This window comes from Stegodyphus dumicola, chromosome 10, assembly GCF_044657685.1.
Source record: "Stegodyphus dumicola isolate Sdum_Otavi_A_Nest chromosome 10, ASM4465768v1".
Lineage (NCBI taxonomy): Eukaryota > Metazoa > Arthropoda > Arachnida > Araneae > Eresidae > Stegodyphus > Stegodyphus dumicola.
Window position 1 is genome coordinate 175640254 of NC_140777.1, and position 21162 is coordinate 175661415.

At 32.5% G+C, this 21162-nt stretch overlaps 1 protein-coding gene across 1 annotated transcript in view; it reads left to right on the forward strand.

Moving 5' to 3' along the window:
* Positions 1–21162, forward strand: part of Rpn1 (regulatory particle non-ATPase 1) — an 81941-nt gene that overhangs the window by 24477 nt on the left and 36302 nt on the right. Inside the window, exons 2-5 of the mRNA XM_085825899.1 lie at positions 9659–9715; positions 11821–11985; positions 12409–12530; positions 16981–17205. Coding sequence (XP_085682025.1) covers positions 9659–9715; positions 11821–11985; positions 12409–12530; positions 16981–17205 — 569 coding nt within the window. The remainder of the gene's footprint in view (positions 1–9658; positions 9716–11820; positions 11986–12408; positions 12531–16980; positions 17206–21162) is intronic.

The window sequence follows — 21162 nt, forward strand, 5'->3', positions numbered from 1 at the left end:
AGCTTCAGAATCACATTTGTAAATTGCACTCTAGTTCATTTACATCTGGTCAAAAAAATTAATATATGTTGAGCGGGGAAAAAGAGCAACCAGATATGGTTGATAAAACATTAATTGATTTGAACAATCATCTATGGGGAGTTGTATTCACAGAGTTCTGAAGAGTGCTTCCTATGATCTTTCTTCAAATGACCTAACACAATAGTAAAAATTGACGAAAGCATTTTTATGAAGTCAAGTAAAAGTGGACTGAGGTTATTTGGTGGACTGTGGAGAGACTGATGAAAGTTTTATTACAAATGTGTGTTGGCAGATAGAAGTGTAGCTCAAAATTTCTCAGGAAAGACTGAAAAACTGGCGAGATCTCTGCGAACTTCCAAGGTTCAATGGTAGCCAACTTTCACATTTGACAGAATAATACATAAGTACAATTTTCACTTGCAAATTGAAATTATTATTAGCTGAAACGTTATATCATGTGACATGGAGTAATTTTGAAACAAAATTTAGAGCTATTTATTTTTTAAGCTGCAACTTCTTTAGGTTAGAAAGTGGAAATAACCAAATAAAAATAGAGAATTTAAAGACTATTTCAAATTAAAGTTAGAATTTTGGTTTGCCTATTTTTATCTTATCTATGTAAAGAGACAAGACCCCTTCAAGGAGACAAAAGTTTAGTGATAAAAAAAGCCTTTTAGCATTGCTGTTTTAGAAAATGAAGATAAATATGTGCACACTATATAGTACAAACACTATAGAAAACACAATTTTAAAACATAGTAGAAGTATGAAAGAAATTACTTTACATCAAGGTCATATCCTTTAGGTTTCTTTATGCCTCGTCATTTTCGTCTTTAACCCCTTACTCATCGCAAAATTTTGACAAAATGTATTCAAAAATCATCAACATTTTTTCTTAAATGTTTTTTAATGTTTAAGGAACTCAAAATAAATTCATGTAAAAAACACTATATTTTCCCTTAAATTTAACAGATTTTTTTAAAAATATATAAAAATTTTTATTAACTTACTTTATATTTGGCTTTCCTCTTAAGGGGTTATCACATCTAGTGACAGTCCTGCTAAACAGAACTTTTCTGAGAAATGATTCTGATTTTGATAATATTGGTTTAAACGGGAGGATTCCTAGAAGAAAAAGCTCCGCAGGAAGCGAAGTCCCTCCTAGCTTTGGAAACTAAGTCCCGGCTATGCGGGATACTTTGAAACTTCGCCAAAAATGTACCGTCTGCAGCCCTGTCCCACATAGAGATCAACCAATCAGATGAAAGTTCAGCTTCTTAAGAATCATGCAATCCCAATCTGAGTGATAATCGATTGCTGTTTGGTGTTCAAGTCTTTGTAATAAGTGAAAATGGTAAACAAGCTGTGTGGGTTTCCTGAAAATGTGTGGTTTCTGAGAAATGTCCCTTTAGATGTTTACTACTGCGTAGTGGGAGCATATATGATAGGGACTTTACACAAAAGCTAGGCACAAGAGCCCCAATGTAGGCCTTTAAGATTACATGTAAATTTTGGAGAGAGAAAAATTGCATACATTTAAGTAATGCACACTATTATCTTCAAATGGTGATGGTTTTATTCAACATCAATAATAGCTGTAATATTTTTCAAAAATTTTGTAATTTTTGTGGAAACATGGTATGCACAGTCCTACGTTGCAATCTTTACAATAATACCTTGTTTCTCTCCTAATTCATTTTCCATTTGCATTCTTTGATGAACAAACTTTACATTCTCTGGAAGGTTTTTTTTTTTTTTTTTCTCCTCCTCCTGTAGGTGGTATAGGTACTAAAAAATGTTGTTCAAATAAACGATTTGATTGCGCTTCACTTGATGAATGACCTTTTCTTGAAAAATGGATGAAAGCATGATATTTGTCAAGTATTTCATCGATTAAATCCAGTCTAACCTATAAATGTAATTTTTTCCACCTACTTTTTTATAAACTTGAAAAGTGTTGAAAACGGCTTGGCCTAAAAGGTGAAAGAATATTTTTTTCTATTCTTGCTACTTGATAACTAGGAAGGTATTGATCTACAAGATCCACACCTCCCATTGTTTTATTTTAGTCAGTTATTACTTTTAGTCCAAAGAGGCTTTGTCCCTGAAGGACTATTGTTTTCGTTTTGCAATTTTGCATTGAAAACTTTAAAAGGCTGTATCACTTTTCAAATCGTTACCACCAAATCCTATCGCCCTGTATTATATTTGAAAAAATTAAATAATGAATCTGCATGAATGTATGTATGTTTAACGCATTGTGATTAGCAACGGTACCTAGAGCCATCCAATTTTGAATGATGTAATCTTACTGCAGATATGGGCATCTGAAAACCCAAATTTGAAATTTGGAATTTGTTTTATTATCGACTTCATATTTTGTGAAACTTTAATGAATTTTTGATTAACAAACTCAGTGATTTAAAAGCGAGCAATGGCAACACTCTACTGAAGAAAAATCCTTTTTATCTCCAGCACGCGGAACTGTGTATCGGAAATTCTAAAGATATGCTCATTTTAAAATTATTTTGCGGCATTGCTGTTCGACTGAATTTTATGGTTTAAGTGCAAAGAACATGACATTTAATAAATAAAGGTAACACACGAAATGTAAAAAAAAAAAAAAAAAAAAACGCCCCTTTAGGCATAATATAAAATCTGAAAGCTTTCAGATATTTTATTTTATGATTTTATTTTGTAATCATTATTAAATGGAATATTAATTTTTCTTTAATAAATACATATATAAAGTAAATTTATTAAATTTATATATACTTGTAAAACAAACTAATTAAATAAAATAATTTAAAAATATTTCGGAATTATTCATTATTTGAAATGCATCACTTGCATACACACATACAAATAATGAAAAAAGAAAGTCTTGGAGGAGAAATGACATTTTGATGAGTGCTGAAAACAGGGTGGATGGAAAAATAAAAACTGAGAATAACCAATGTGGGTTATATGAACACCGTTACTAAGAATTTCCTTGCTACTGAAAAAAACGTGAAAGTTGTTTTTGTGACTTAATCGAAGCACGCGGATACTTTTCATATCTTAGAGTAGAATTATATAATACATGATTTAAATATCTAGTTATCTTTTTATCCTTCCAGAATACGTCATTTAGTTCTTTTTGTTCAAAACCTTTTGAATCGAATCAAGCAAGCTTTGATCTGAAACATTTCAGATATTTTATTTATTTATTTATTTTTTATTTTGGGTCATTATTTTAGCAGTTTCAGAATCATGAAAAGATGATAACATTGTACTTCCTTTTTGTCCTTCCATTTGAGAGCAATTATTTTGCCACATCTAAATGGTATAACTTCGTCAGTTAAAAAAAAAAAAAATTTTTTCCAATGCTAAAGGTAAATCCTTTTTGTTTTGTCTAACAGTTCCAACAACATCTGTTTAAGTCAAAAGGATAGCGCACAATTCTGATGAAGTATATTAATTATATAAGGTGATGCAGTTGCCTTGTTTCAATAATGACATCATCAGAGTCATAACAACTTGTGAAGATACTGACAGAGATTGGAATTTAGGATGAAACAAGGTACTGATTGGAATTTAGGATGAAACAAAATACCTTTCCCAGTAATCAGGGCTTAATTTCTAAGATTAGAAGTTCCGGAGCCCTATGGAAGACCGTCAGCAGAGAGGAACAAGAGTAAATAAATATATAAAGGGACTATTAAACTCATTAATAATTTTAAAATTAAATAGTTAATTATTATCAAATTAATTAATAGCTATTTAATTAATGTTTATAAATTGTTTTTTAATCAATAATCATTATATAATTAATTATAATTTAATTGATAATTATTAGATAATTAATTATTATTTATTGAAATCATTAAAGATTGAAGTAATTAAATAATTTAAATTAAATACAACATAAAGAGATAAAATGAAATTTAATAAACAATTTTTAACATAATTTTATTGTTAAAATAAAATTTTCGAGATAAAATTTCTACTGAAATTGTTATTCTGTTACGTAAATAAAGTGCCGCAGCTTTCTTATTCAGTGGTCCGGTGCGTTCCGGCTAGAATCATGATTTATTACAAAAACTAAGAAGCTCCTGGGGCTGAGATCTGGTGGGGTCTGGCCAAATTTAAGCTCTGATCTTAGGGGGGCGGAAGTGCATTTATCATCACAAAAATTATATATACTTAAAGTATAGCTAATGAAAATTCCAGGGCGAAACAGAATGAGCGTATGAGTGGGTGGACACAAAAAATGAGGGGAATCTTGGTGAGAGAGACCGCGGCTCTCTGCTGATATAATTATAGCCAACAAGCAGATGTGTGTCGGGTAAAATGAGACCTGAATCTGACTCCTAAGGATGAATGTAAAGTTGCTGGTTACGCTTCCCCTCCATTAGTGGATATTGTGGGAGGACGTGCTTGAGCACTTTATCTCAGTATTTCACTATTCTCATTATTCAGTTTATTGTACTCGCTGTGCTTGATGCACATTTAAAAACACAAAATTTCCTTCCTGCGAGGACAACTAACTGTAAGCATCGATAACTATACAGTAGATACGATGGCATGGCGAGAAATTGACGCGTTCCTAAACAAATTCCCTCAAATTTATCGCCCTTCTTAAAGGGAAAGGTTTCCGCATGGGAGTGAGGGGACTTTACGTGAACGTTTCATGTTCTCATGAATTCGTATTTCTAGAGAAATAGAGTATTGTAAGGTCTGCTTGTTGTTAAACTAAAACATTAGGAATTCTAAATTTTCCCCCTTTAAATTGTGGTTCAGTTTTATAAAGAGAAGTACCGGGGCTCATCTCATTTAGGGCTCCGCTGCACTCCAGCTAAAATTGTAATTTATCTTTAAAATTGAGAAGCACCGGAGCTGGGCTCCGGTGGGCTCCGGCACAATTTAAGCACTGATTATAGCTTGTTTCCATGAGTTAGGAAAATGAGCGAATTTGATAATGTTGTTGATTATCTTAGTTAGGCAGGTAAGAACGCTGATCAGAAGATGCTTCAGTGCTTTGGTCGAGATGCCATCATGGCCTGGGGCTTTCTTCGTTTGTAAGGCGCTGATGGTGTTGGCAACGATCGTTGGGGGTAGTCAGGAAAGTGAAGTTGTACGGAGCAGGGGTATTAAAGACGAATAATTATTATATAATTAATTAATTATAATTTAATTGGTAATTATTAGATAATTAATTATTATTTGTTGAAATAATTAAAGATTAAAGTAATTAAATAAAATGTAAAGAGATAAATTGAAATTTAATACGAGGTTTTTAATATAATTTTATTGTTTAAATAAAATTTTCAAGATAAAATTTCTATTGAAATTGTTATTCAATTACATAAAAGAAGTGCCGCAGCCTTCTTATTCAGGGCTCCTGTGCGTTCCGGCTAGAATTACGATTTATTACAGAAACTAAGAAGCACCGGAGCCGAGACCCGGTGGGCTCCAGCCCAATTTAAGCTCTAATCATAGGGGGGGGAAGTTCTTTTATCATCACAAACCAGTTAAATATACTTAAATTATAGCTGTTGAAAATTCCAGGGCAAAACAGAATGAGGGTATAAGTGGGTGGAAACAAAAAATGAGAGAAATCTTGGTGAGAGAGAATGTTCTCTTTGACCGCGAGTCTCTGCTGATATAATTATAGCCATAATGCAGATGTGTGTAAGGGGTAAAATGAGTCCTGAATCTGACTCCTAAGGATGAATGTAAAGTTGCTGGTTACGCTCACCCCATTAGTAGATACTGTGGGAAGACGATGTATAGGACGTGCTTCAGCAGTTTATCTCAGTGTTTCACTCTTATTGTACTCGCTGTCGCTTAACGCACATTTAAGAACACAAATTTTCCTTCCTGCGAGGATAACTAACTGTAAGCATCGATAATAATACGCTAAATGCGATGGCATGGCGAGAAATTTACGCGTTCCTAAGCAAACTCCCCCCTAATTTATTGCTTTTCTTAAAGGCAAAGCTTTTTGCATGTGAATGAGAGGACTTTACTTGAACGTCTCATGTTCTCATGAGTTCGTATTTCTAGGGAAATAAGGTATTGCAAGGTCTGCCTATTGTTAAACTAAAACATTAGGAATTCTAAATTTTTTCCCCTTTAAATTGTGGTTCAGTTTTGTAAAAAGAAGTACCAGCATTCATCTTATTTAGGGCTCCGGTGCGCTCCAGCTAGAATTGTAATTTATCTTAAAAATTGAGAAGTACCGGAGCTCGGCTCCGGTGGGCTCTGGCGCAATTTAAGCACTGCCAGTAATATATAATAAATGACCATATATAACCAGAACTAGATTCGCTTAGCATGTATGTTTTAACAGCAAATTTTGCTTTTTTCAAGGGTATATATTGGCCCCAGGATAAATATCCTTTATACAACATCAGCGTGTCATGTATGGTAATACAGTACAAAGTCCAAAATCCGAACTTGTCGGGACTTCGGCGATTCCAGATTTGGGATTTCTCCGGATAATAGATCATCAGTTTAAATTTAGTAACATGGCATGTAGAAATTATGAAATTAAATATATGGAATCGTGGTTTATGAAATAATAGAGTATTTATGATCTAAAGTGTATCAAAATTTACAAAAAAAAAAGGTTAATATTTATTTGTTTACCTTATTAAACATTTCTTTCAATGTAAGTTGTTTATATTGCTTCATTTTTTGTGCTAATGTTTTCTCTTTAATTCTGTAGACAGACATAATCCCTTGTTTAGTTATATTGTTTAGTCTAAGTCCTGTAACTGCTGTTTCGAGAATTCCGACTAACTTGTCAATCGAAATTTTCTCATTTTCAGTAACTTCTCTGTCACTTTCACTATTGGTAGCGGTATTTTCTGGATCTAGAACCATACCAAAGATTTCGCCATTCATTAATTGATTGATGGTTGAAAAGCATTGTCATCACAATGAAAAACTTTTTTTTTATATCATCTTCATTTATTACCGCTTCTCCACATTTCTTTACAAAATCTGTTAATTGGTGGATTTTGCCTATTTTTTGCGATATCCGAAAACCTTTAAAATTAGCGACTATCGTCATCAAATTTAGCTATCCTTCACTGTACGTATTTGGCTATGCTTCGTGAGCTTGATGACTAACGACAAGTTGTTCCATTAAGGTTTTGCTTTTAATAAGCCTATTTTTCTATTCTGAGACAATTAAGCCTGAATTGTATTAGTTATTTATTATACTTATGTCTATTTCTTGCACATGGTTAAGGCTTATCAGAGTTCTGAATAAATAAATTCCCACATATACTTAAGCTTTATTGAGGGCTGGCGCTAGATGTCTTATCGCGTGATGCAGTCTCTGTGGGTCCTAAATTCTGCGACTTGGTGCGACCATACGAGCCCTGTACTGGTTCTGGTTTTATGTGAATAACAAATCAGTTATCGTTAATTCAAATAGCCCTAAATGTAATCTTTGGGTCTATGAGTATCACCAACAAAATCTATTTTTAGCATATGGAAAGAAATGTTTGGTAAATTTTTCTTCGTCAACATTTTTTAGCGCATTTAACTTAAATCTGTAATCATCACCAAGTGTAATTTCAACATGAAAGGTTATAATACTCCTTTATTATTCAATTACTAACACAAAAAAATTATTTAGGCATCACTACATGAGTCGTTACTCAAGTTGTAATGTTTTGATAAGCATGTGGTGATGAAAGAAAAGTAGAAAAAATAATGATTCGCCAGGTCGACGTCAGGTCAATGATGTATCTATGTGGAATATTTTGGTTTGAGATGTGTGCCAAAGCAGATACGCAGCAATGGAGCCAAATTACTGAATCTACAAATTTATGCTAAAATGATTGTTTCTTCAATAACAAGGTATTTTATTTAGTGTCGAAGGGAAATCAAGAATCAGGACTCTCCAGATGTTTTATTATGCGCGAAGGGGTGGGGGGATAAAATGCGCATGCTTAAAGCCTACGAGAAAACGTTGTTGGTGATTTTAAGGTCCGGATTTTAGATCATTCCAGATAATGGACATCCAGATTTAGGACTTTGTTCTGTATCCCTTTCTGGAGTAATTGTTTTTTGATATACTTTATTCAGTTGCTCACAAATAGGCCAGATTTTTTAGGGTTTTGGGTGAGGATGATTTTGCTGGATCGTAAGAATCATTGTTCTTAAAATGCAAGTATTTTTGGATTTCACAGTATCAGTTATATGACATATCTTACAGAAAAAAGGATTTTCTACTGATATTTTCTGATATTTCCAATACATGCTTTCTTCAGGTTTTTTATACCTTGTAAAACTGAAAGCGCAAGGAACAAATGCATTTCATGTACCGATACAGGTTTCCAGTCTCATCTACCTTTCAGTTTTCTTTTACCAACAACAGTACAGGATTGCTCAGTATAATGATTAGTCTCTTTTACAATTAGATCTACTATTTCACCATTTATAAAATGCTCATAATATTGTAGACTGCCTGAACTGGCTTGAAATGAATTATTAACTTTAGGCAATAATTTAAACTAAAAACGTTGAGGACAAATATCTGGGATATCTGGCATAATTTGGTTCCCTTGGTGCCCTCGTAAAAGTTGTGCAGAATTTTCACTATCTTCAGAATCAAAAGCAGCTGAAAAAAAGCTGCCTTCTGAATTACTTCCTGATTCTTCAAGACTTAAATCCTCTTGTTCACTTGAACTACTTGTTTTACAAACATTAAACATGAAAAAGTGATGAGCACTTAAACTGATTCTTTCAAAAGATGTTCTAACGGAAAAAAATATTCTGAATCTACATACTACTGTTATATTATCAACTTGCATGTACTTTGCTGCCATCTGTATAAATAGAATATAGACGCGATAAAAATTGATATTCCCATGACTTTTTATTGCAAAAGCAGAGTCCGTGTGAGATACGGGTGCGACAAGTAAGGGGTTCACTCTCTACAAACAAAATTATTTATGAAAATGATAAATTACAAATAATCCTTGAAATATGACACATAAACCAAAATGATAATGCAACTTGAAGCCATTAAAAATTTTCCAGTTTTCTTAAATATTAAATTTCTAAATTTTTGAATTCCATCATAAATTCTTATTGTGAAGCAATATAAAGTTGATTTGCATATGCATACATGTATTCATATACATATAACTTCTTATTTTAGTAATTCACAGCAGCTGACTTCAAAAATTTAAATGTCCCCTATATTATTAAATTCTGGAAATTTTATCTTTATATTTTTTATTCTGTCAAAATGGAGTTTTTGTTATGTGGAATAATAAATTGCTCAACCCCACTGATCAATGATCTGTTGTTAATTTCCTTTCTTTCAACTGTTATGTAATAATTCCAGATTTCTTAAATGAGTTCACCAGGTCATCCTAGAAATTCATACATACAGAAATTGTTTTAGAGTTACCTTTTTATAAGTACTCCAGTTACTTTTATGAGTAAATATATATATATCGCTGAAAATCTTTTGTAATACAATATTTAAATGTATTAAAAGCAGTTAATACAAAATTGCCAGCTGATAAAGCTAACATTTCCATCAAAGGGATACAAGTATTTAAAATAATTATTTATTAGCAGTAATTATACTATTTTATGTAGTTATTTATTTATTTTTTCTTTTCAGTCTGAAGAAGACAAAGCTTTGCAAGATGAATTGAATGTTTATATTCAAGTGCTTACTGTAAGTATTAAAAGTATTTTTGACTGCGTTAAAAAGTTTCACTTGTAAAATAAATTTGGTGAAATTCTGAACTATTCAAATTTAATTTAAACGCTGCATTTTTAGAAGTCTTCCAAATTCCATAAGTGCAAGAAATCCTTCGATAAATGTCACTGTTATTTTAATAGTTTAAAATGTTTTTAATGTAGAAACTGTTAGCAAATAAAAATAGTACATTAATGATACTAAAAAGGGATATAGTAACTGTGCTATTTTATTAATTTATTATATTTTGTATTAAATAATGATACATGTAATATATAAAAAATTGGAATTTTATTTTGTAAAGACGTGTGTCTGTTAAATTTACCTTGAACAGAAAATATTGATAAGTTTATATTGAATAATAAATAATGAAGTCTGGTGTGCATTTGATTTGGATAGTTTCAATTATTTGGGCTAGAATATTCCTATCTTGTCAGATGGTAGTTTTCTCTCCAGTAAAATATTTTTTTTCCTCCTAGCTGTATAAATGTAAGTAGACCAAGGAGAAATTTGAAGTTCAAATGTAATTGAACTGCATTTAACAAACTAGGCAAATTGATTACATATCCAGTATCTAATCAATTCAGCGAATTCATGCAAAAAATCCTAATTAGCAGTTTAAATAATTTAAATAAAAGAGTTTATTTAATTCAATATTTTGCATAAAATAAAGTACAAATTTGGAATCATCAGAACATTGACGATTCTAGATTTTGCAAATTTTCTGATTTTAGATCATCAAATAAGATGACATGTAGACATGGCAACAGTGGGCTTCACTTATTGGTTAGGTCAGATAGGAAAATGCTAACCAGTATAATATAGGAGCAGTAAAATTTTTAGAATTTAGGGAGGTACCAGGCAGCAGAATTAAGGACTCGCAGAGATTGTATGGGGCAGCAAAATGCCTAGCCATGCCCCCCCCCCACAACCACTCAAGGGCCAAATGTGATCCCGGCTAACATCAATACACCATCAATCAATGGGTTGTTATTGGGCACAGTGGGTGTTTAAAAAATGACATGCAGGAATCTCATTTATTCTAGAGAAAAATGGCATTTGTGGCACACATACCTCTTTTTATTGCTATATTCTCTATTCCTAGACTTTGTAAGGGGAGATTTTTTAAAAATTATTTTTACTTATTTATTTCTTGTTTGGCTGGTGGTTCAGAGGTCTAGATATTAGATCATTTCAGATGTTGGATATCCAGATTTTGGACTTAGTACTGTAATTCCATTAAAAGAGAAAATTTAAAACAAAAATTAAGGCATTTAATGAAAAAATGAATTTTGGTCCATTTTCTGATCTAAATGTTAATTGCATTTATGATTATTAAAATATAATGCCATCTGGTTGAATTTCAACAAGCCAAAATTGAAGGATTAAGGAAATATTGGTACTCTTCCATTAAGCATTTGCCATGCCTTTTGGCACTTGTGAAAGAGAAGCCAAACCCAATGATAGAGACATCTAGGGACTTAAACCATTTGTGTGGGTATTTAATGTAGCATACTTAATTGTGTGTCTGCAGTTAACATGCAAAAGTGTGTGGCAGGTGCATAATGAAAAAGTGCCAAAATATTTTTTAGTAATTAATATTAATTTCGAATTTTCATTTCAGTATTTAGTTTGAGGTAGTACAAATTAATAACAGTTTTGAATTCCAACTTTTATGTTATGTTATTCAGTTTGGCGTATTAAAGTTCCATTTTATAATGGTAATCTTCCTTTTACGTTTTATGCAAATTAAATTTTGTTTTCACTTTGGTATTTTCTTTTCTTGTGTGTGTGGAGAAATTTTAAGTTATTGAGTAAATTTTTGTGTTAAATTCTTTTTTTAATTATTTTGCATTTTATTTTCCACATCTCGGTCAAATGTGCAGATTTTCATTATGCTTTTAAAAATTTCTGTAAAAGATGATTTCTTTTTAAATTATTGCATTTAAAAGGCCAAATTGAGTTAAAATATTTTAATTTTGATAATTTTTTTGCACATTTCTTTGAATATTTAATTATCTTAACTTTATAATTAATAGATTATCATTGATTAATAATTTGTTATTGAATTAATAAACTAGGAAGATAAACAGGAGCTGTATTTACCTACTCTCAACCAATTGCGTGTCAAAATACGAGCCTCTACTACTTCGATGACATCAGTGCCAAAACCATTGAAATTCCTTAGGCCTCATTATCCCACCTTGAAGACATTATATGAAAAATTTCCTGATGGGGAAGCTAAGGTATGTTTCTTTTGTACTATTATTTCACAACTTTTAATCATCTGGAACATGTGCAGCATATACTATTCAGTGAATGATTCCAGAAAATTTTATTAATCATGTTATGTATTTTTATTATTATATAAAATATATTATATATAAAAGGCATATATTATTATATAAAAGGCATATAAAATTTCTTCTCTGCATCTCCAAAGCTGCAAATGATACCCCCCTCCCCCCAAAGTGACCAACTCTAAAAGACTTTTATTTGCATACTAATTTTGCTGTATTATTTTTGTTAACATTTAATTGTCTTTAGTAAGAATGTTCATAGTTTTACTAAAGTTGGTCATTATCAGTATGTTTAAGATGCTTCTTTTTAATTTTAAATTTGCTTTTGTTTTAAAAACTTTTAATTGTTTTGAAATTTATTTTATACAGAGATTTTGTGCAGATATTATTTCGATTTTGGCAATGACAATAAGTGAAGATAGAGAATGTCTCAAATATCGCCTGCGTGGATCACAAGAAGAAATTGGCTCTTGGGGGCATGAATATGTTAGGTAAGCGCATACTGTTTACTTAAAATATGCTGCTTTGACAGTGTAATTTTAATTGACAAATATTAAAATTTTAATTACAGTGCATTTTTTATGTATCAGTTGCATTTTTTTGAAATTTTTAAGGAACTATCTTTATATAAAAACTTATTTTACTCTAGGAAAATACCTTTATGCTTTATTGAAGAATAGGCTAGCTGTATTATAATTAAAATGTCTATTTGAACTTTATTATTTAATAGAAGAATTTTTTTATAAATAAAATATTTTAATCTCGGTTTTATATCTCTCTTTGAACTTGTTTATTTTCAGTGATAAATCATAAATTAAAATATAATTTTTCCTATTATCATATTTTGTTTTTACTACATCAATATATTCTTTTTTACGCAAATGTATATTCAATTTCTCATGATTTTGTATTTTTAATGTTTTTTCTGCAAGCAGTAGGAAAATATTTATTTTATAGAAATGCATGCTTCCTTATTTAATATACTAGTTAATAAATATTTTATTCTGTTGTGCAGGATGGATGCACATGAATTTTATTAATTTGCATTAAAAAATCATTTTATTCTTCTGGTTCGTTAAGTTTATGTTTCATTTAATTTTTTCTCATAGCTGGGCACTTATTCTTTAAGCATTCTCTGGGAGGAATGGCTAAAACTATTTTTCATTAGACTGCCTCACTACTGAAAATATTACCTAGGATACAGTTCTGATATTTATGCTCATAATGAAGGGGAACTAGGTATTGCAATTTGTATGCCTTATTCCGGATTTTAATTCAAGCCCATTAGACAATAGTTAGTTTGCACTAACTAGTATCTAAAAGTTTTTTTGTCTATTAATATAATTTTGATTATCATTCTCATAAAACGTAAAATTACTGATTATTACTCCAATTAAAATTTTGTGTATGTACTCATGCAGACAAAGAGAAACTTTGATTTCATGGTTTTCTATGATCTGCATTTTAAAATGTTTATAAATATCAGAAACAAAATGCAAATAAAATGTTTTCCAAAAAATGTAAGGTTCATTTAGGATTTTAAAATGATAAGTTTTATAAAACATCTTTAAGCTTAAAACATGTACATATATACAGGGGTTGGACAAAAATATGGAAACACCTTTAAAAAAACATGTTTCTTTGCTTAATATGGTGTAGGAAACGCGTTGGCATCCAAAACAGCTTGCAGTCTTCTCGAAATAGATAAATACAGTTCCTGTATGTTTGCCAAGGGAATATTATACCATTCATCCTGCAAAACGGTGGCAAGTTCAGATAACGATGTTGGCGGTGGATAACTAGAACACACTTTCCGTTCCAATGTAGACCACAAAGGTTCGATAATATTCAGGTCTGGTGACTGTGGTGGCCAGGGGAGATGGGACAACTCATCCTCGTGCTCAGAAAACCGGTCCTGGACAATGTGAGCTGTGTGAACAGGGGCTTTGTCGTCTTGGAAGACACCATCACCATCGGGGAACAACGTTTGTACCATGGGATGAACTTGATCGGCCAAAATGTTCACATAAGTCTTGGCAGTCATGTGCCCTGACACAGTTATCATGGAGCTAGCAGAGAACCACGATATGGCTGCCCAAACCATAACAGAACCCCCGCCATGTTTCACTCTTGGCAACAAGCAGTCTGTATTATAGGCTTGAGATGGCGTTCTCCAGACGTAAACTCGGCCAGAAGTGGGAAACAATGTGAAAGAAGACTCGTCAGACCATATTACTCGCTTCCACTGCCCTATAGTCCAAGCCTTTATGACTTAAACACCACCTTTTCCTGTTACGGGCATTAGCATCACTGATGAGTGGCTTCTCAATTGCAGCACGGCCAGCAATTCCCTGTTTATGAAGCTCTCTTCTAATTGTTTTGGTACTCACAGGGTTCGGTAACACAACATTCATTTCAGCAGTAACTTTTGCAGCTGTGGTCTTCTTATTTTTCGTCACAATTGCCCTTAATGATCGTCTGTCACGATCACTCAGGACACACTTTCATCCGCGCTGTGATTTAGCAGATGATGTTTTTCCGCTTTTCAAATATGCGGAATAAATCTTAGATACAGTACCTCTTGAAACACTAAACACCTCGGCTACCTTGCTTACGAAGCACCTACCATACGTGCTCCAACAATTTGCCCACGTTCGAAGTCTGTTAACTCTGACATAATGCAATGGCAACCTCACATAACAGTACTCCGACAACAACTGAACTGTTTAGCACATTTACGAAGTTGTATAGGTGGCGTCAGTAGTCAAAAACGCCAGCGTCACCTACATATTTCATTAAAATCAATCTTTCTTTTCAAACATGCATTTCACAAGGTGTTTCCATATTTTTGTCCATCCACTGTATATATATATAAACTAGTTCAAGTACTAATAATATATCGTCTAGTTTTCTTCTGGCACCAGTTGTTACGTTATTTTCTTCCTTCACTTTCGTATGGATTTAGAGTGAATAACGATGATGATAACGATGACAGCGCTTGATTCAATATCGAAACACGCTTTATTTACCAATCTTAATCAGGACTGCTTCAAAGCACTTTTACAGTCATCGAAGATCTACTATAAACACACTGGAGCAATCACAACACAGCCTTCACACTGTGAAGCAATAACGAGGTAAACAGCTTCACTGCATAGCACCAGAGTACAGCTCCCGACTCTGCTCGGTTGTTCTCGGAACTCCACTTACTCTCGAGACTCCATGCTACAACTGACGATGCACTCGACAACACACAGAGCACAGCTCCCGACTCTTCGGTTCAGTCATTCCCAGAGCTTAACACACTTTCTCGACAATGCAATACACTAAGAGACTCTTCGATGTACTCGATGACCAACTCGGCACTAGACTTCGAGACACTTGCTCAATGACTGATTGAGTATCAGCTCGCTAAACAAGGTACACTCTCTCACACTCTATGCGAGGCACACACACTAACTGACTGCGGACTAGCAGGGTATATATAACTTTCAGCTTGTGTTCGAGAACATTCTGGGCTAAACCAGTAAGAATTCGTTCCAGAAGGTTCTCCATCCATCCATGGTATATTGCCAATTTTGTCACCAAATGGGCGATTTCTCACCAAATGTGGCAACCCTGCCTTCCCTTGCCATTTTATGGCAAACCTAAACCTTCTTTGTGGGGAAGCTATCTCACCACGCCTGTACATTGGGAGTATGACTGATGTGGGAGAATTTTTCTGCGTAGCCCCTCAATTTTCAGAGGAATCATCAAAGCAACACGTGGTCTGGCATTACCATGAGTACTCTTCTGTTATCGGGACTGGATTCAGAAATGTATGAATGTATGCATACACATACATTCATGCATATACATGCATACATGAACACATCCATTTATACATACATTTCTGGATAACAGATCAGTAATTTATCATTATGCAGTGTAATGTGCTTTCTAAGGAACATCACCAGCTTTTTTTCTGTGACTGCTGTGTTTAAATCATCCTCTTGCTGGGGCATGTTTCTGAATTGAGCTTTTTGGTAGGTTTCAAAAGCTCATATATGCTGATCCTTGGATGTTCCACACAACATTCTCTTATTCAGGTTCAAAATTGGTTTAGAAGTGGAAATGGTAAGTATTCTGGGCTCGCAGCATACTCTTATCCTAATGATATTTTTGTAAGTAATATACTTTTCATCTCCAGTTGTCATCCAGTCCAAGAAAGATTCATTTATATTCTGAGTAAGCAGAGATTTGCATATGACGACTCAACCATGCAAATTTTTCTCACTTAACTCATGAAGGACTCATTTGTAATATTTATGAAATAATTCTAGTCAGTGTATAAATGTGGTTCGAAATGGTTTGAGCTGAATTAAGCTTTCTTACAATCTCTGATGTTGTTAAAAAAAGGATCTTGCTCTGTCGGGGTCTTGACAATATCATCATCAATTAAAAATGGCTGCCGAGAGCTTGGCTTATCATTAAAGTCTAAATCACCTACTTGAAATTTTTTGGACTATATCCTGGATATTCAACCTAAAATTACATTTCCAACAAATTTTTTTTTTTTTTTAATTTTGACTTGCTTCTGTAGCATTTCTGCCTTGTTGGAATTTGTACAAAATAACAATGTCATAAATTAACTTTATCCGTAGCCATGTTTATGTGATCACATCTCACTTAATGATATGAGACACTTTTGTTTCTGTTAATTTAGCAAAGCACATATGCATAAATGCCATGATAAGAAGAGAGAGACGTACATATGTATCTCAAATAAACATGCATTTTGAAGTTTGAAATAGCATAATTGGACAGAATTTTCTGGTAAACCTAAATATATGTGTTTTATTAACATTTGAATTAGTTTATTATTTTATTTTATTAATGCTTAAATATGAAGTTTCTCAATTTGTGATGAAAAATTGTTGCTATAAATTTTGCATTATTTAGGCATTTGTCCGGTGAAATTGCGCAAGAATGGATGAGTGTGAGTGATGATAACTTAGCGTACAAAAAGCAGCTTTTAGATCTAGCTGAGCAAATAGTACCATACCATATGGCTCATAATGCTGAAGCTGAAGCTTGTGATCTGGTTATGGAGATTGAACGACTCGATATGCTTGACCAGTATGTGGATGAAGATGCTTTCCCTCGTGTAGCTTTGTATTTGACGAGGTATTTATGAGCTGATAACTTTATGTATCATTGTTGTTTTATTAAATTCTTTTCTACATAAAGTAACATAGTACAAATTCTGAGATCCGGACTTGTCCGGACATCAGCGATTCTTGATTTCTGAATTCTCTGGATTTTAAATTTAGTAAGATGACATGTTGATATTATAAAATTAAAAATAGGAAATAGTTGTTTATGAAATAAATAAAGCATTTATGACTTTAAAGAAACCAGATTAACCCAAAAAACTGAATACATATTTGGTTGTTTTATTAAGCATTTACACATTTCGAGACATTCATTACATTATACACATTTCGAGAGCATTTGGACTAAAGCCTGTTCGAGCTAAAAATATTTAAAAACAGCATATCTTTAAAATTTCTGATAGGCAGTGTCACATGCTGGAGATAAACATGTTTTATTCTATTCTGTTCACATTGAAATCATTGAGTTTTTAAATCAAAAATTCTTTAAAAGTTTTATTAAATATGAAATAAATAATAAAACAAATTTAAAATTCAGGCTTCCAGATCCCCATGTTCATGTGGAAGACTAAATTATTCAAAATCAGATCTCTCTAGATATCATTGTTTTTTCACAAATCAAGAAACATGCATACATTCATGTAGATTCTTCATTATTTAATTTCTTTAAATATAATACAGGGTGATAATATTTGGTGGCAACAATCAGAAAGGTGATTTGAAGCAAAATGCCATTTTGAAAATTATAGCCCTTCTAGGTTAACGTCCCTTTGGGCTAAAAATTGCTTGTGGTCCAGATTTTGGACATCTGGATTTCAGACTTTGTACTGTATTGTATATTTGTGCTTCCATTATAAAATACTCTTTCGTAGTTAAGGTTTTTATGAGATGTAAATCAGAGTAAACTATGTAATATAAAAACTGAATAGCATGTTTTATATTATAATTCTGTATATTATGTATTGAAACTTTGTCTACAGTTTCTTTGTATTTTAAGCATGTAAAATTAATGACTACTATTTGCTTAGTATGAAATAATAAATAATGTATTGTTAATAAACTTATTGCTATAAAATATTTTATAATATGATATAATAATTGGAATATATGAAAATTTAAAAATAGTAATTTATGCTTGGAATGATAATTATACATCATTATAGCATATATTAAGAATATGCCATGTACTTCTCTTGTAACTATGCCTATAATTTAGCAGTGCCTCTGTAGGTAAAAATGCACCATTTAATTTCTTGTACTTTAATTCGTGTGTATGTAGTTTATGTGAGCTTATGTGCATGTGATTATAATTATTACTTAAATTGCATGTAGTTACTAACACTTAAATTACATTAGTTACTATTAATATTGCACATTAGTTACTATTAATATTGCACACTGTATATTTGCATACTTGCAATATACTGTGTTGCAAGTATTATACTTACATCATATGAATTTATACAGACAAATTTTAAAGTACGAGGGCCATCCAGGAAGTAGATTACGTTTCCGTCTGTGTCCGCTAGGGGTGGGGCTAGCGCGGCCATCTTGGGGTCAGAGCGTTGCGCAGCTCAGTCTGCATCTAGCCGTGCTAGTGAGAGGTTCGTGCTGTGCTCCGTTCAGATACTGTGACGGTTTGAAATGTCTGCGTTAATTTAAAATCCCGCGAGGTGCGCTCAGTAATAAGGTTTCTGACTGCAAAAAACTGTAAACCGATAGAAATCTATCGGCAGCTTCGTGAAGTGTATGGGGACAACATTATCACTGAAGGTGGAGTGCATCAGTGGGTCATAAGATTTCAAAATGGCCGAACCAATGTTCACGACGAAGATCGAAGTGGGAGACCCAGCATAGTGACCGCCGAACTTCTCGAAAAAGTCGATGCTAAAGTCCGTGAAAATCGAAATTTCACAATAACGGAACTTTCTTTGAGTTTTTCACAAATTTCGAAGTTTGTTGCACGAAATCATCAGCGAAAAGCTTGGTTACCACAAGTTTTGTGCAAGATGGATTCCAAAAATCTTGACAGAGGACCACAAAAATCAGCGAATGGCTGCAGCGTTGAACTTTTTGGACGCTTACCATAAGGATGGTGACTCTTTACTCGATCGCATCGTTACTGGTGACGAAACATGGGTGAAACATGTGAACTGTGAAACGAAATTGCAGTCAATGCAGTGGGGGCACACAAGTTCTCCCCAAAAACCCAAGAAATGCATGCAAACAATGTCGGCAAGGAAGATGATGGCGACTGTTTTTGGGACAGAAAAGGTGTAATTTTGGTGGACTTCCTGGAAAGAGGCACTACAATAAACTCTCAAAGGTATTGCCAAACTCTCCAAAAACTCAGAAGAGCAATTCAAAACAAGCGCAGAGGAATGTTGAGCTCTAAGATCTTGTTGATTCACGACAACGCCCGGCCCCACACGGCAAATGTCACTCGTAAAGTTCTTGAATCTTTTAAGTGGGAGTTGTTTCCTCATCCGCCGTACAGTCCCGACCTGGCACCGAGCGACTTCCACCTATTCCCAGCAATGAAGAAGTGGCTGGCTATGCAGCGTTTTGATGACGACGCACAGCTGCAAGAAGAGGTAACGAAGTGGTTGAAGGCGCAGGCGGCCGAATTTTTCGACGAAGGAATTTCCAAGCTCGTACATCGCTACGATAAATGCCTTAATTTGTATGGTGACTATGTAGAAAAGTAGTATTTGAGTGTGGCTTTCATCTGTATATAATAAAATTTGTTTCCTATACTTTGTTTATTTTTTTATTCCAAAACGTAATCTACTTTCTGGATAGCCCTCGTAAATATCAACATGATTAATGAAAAGACTATTTCGATGAAGTAGATTTTAATGGTCTTTTTATTATGTCATAGAAAAAGCTAACTTTTGCTAAAAAAAATAAGTTTTCTGTTAAACTGTTTGAGAGCTCAAAACACATATTGAATGAAATATTTTCATTAAAAATAACCTAAAAAGTATTGTTTTTTCTTGTAGCCATCTAAAAGTAAAGAATGAATTATTACAGCGACTGTAGTACATTAATATATCGTGAATATAAAAAAGATTTTCGTATTAATTATTGTATGTAAATATCTTTCTTTTTAAGGAGAGGAGTTAATTGAATATGCATGAAAACACGTCTAGAATTACGTTACATCTAGTTATTTACACGTCTAGTTATTTTCTTAATTTTTATGCTTCTTCAGTTTTCTAAATATTTTTTAGTATCTAATATTCTAATCTTATAAGTTGTAAAAATTAGTAATTATTATTTGTCTTATTTATTTCAAATTTTATAAAATAAATGTAAATTAAAATTTATATACAACAAAAACCCAATTATTCAGATTCAACTAATCAGAAAGCTGAAGTAAGTGGAATATTTAAAAATTTTAGAAAGAAAAAATTCCCCCAAAAGTTGAGTAAATAAAAGATTTCTAATGTCGTTATAGAGCTTGCTGGCACTAAATTGCATCATTCAGCTTTCTGATTAGTTGAATCTGAATAATTGGTTTTTTGTTGTATATAAATTTTAATTTACATTTATTTTATAAAATTTGAAATAAATAAGACATATAATAATTACTAATTTTTACAACTTATAAGATTAGAATATTAGATACTAAAAATATTAACATATATATATTATGATTAGTGCAATTTAGTGCCAGTATGATGATGCTTGATAATTATGATGTCAGAACACAATCATAAGAAATTCATTTCAGTTTAATGTAAATTTGATTAAATCTTGATAAGCCTTGTTTAATTTTTAAATGGAAGGATATAAATTATAGTTTTTTTCTCACAGTTTGAAAAAGTGAATAATATTTGGGACTGTGTGGAGTAATTTCAAAGTTACAGAGTCTGGGCAGAAAAAAAGGCGTGACTTAAAATAGATAACGATGGCAGTGTAATATAAAAAATTAATGACAAACATTTTAATTTTTTTATATGCTCTA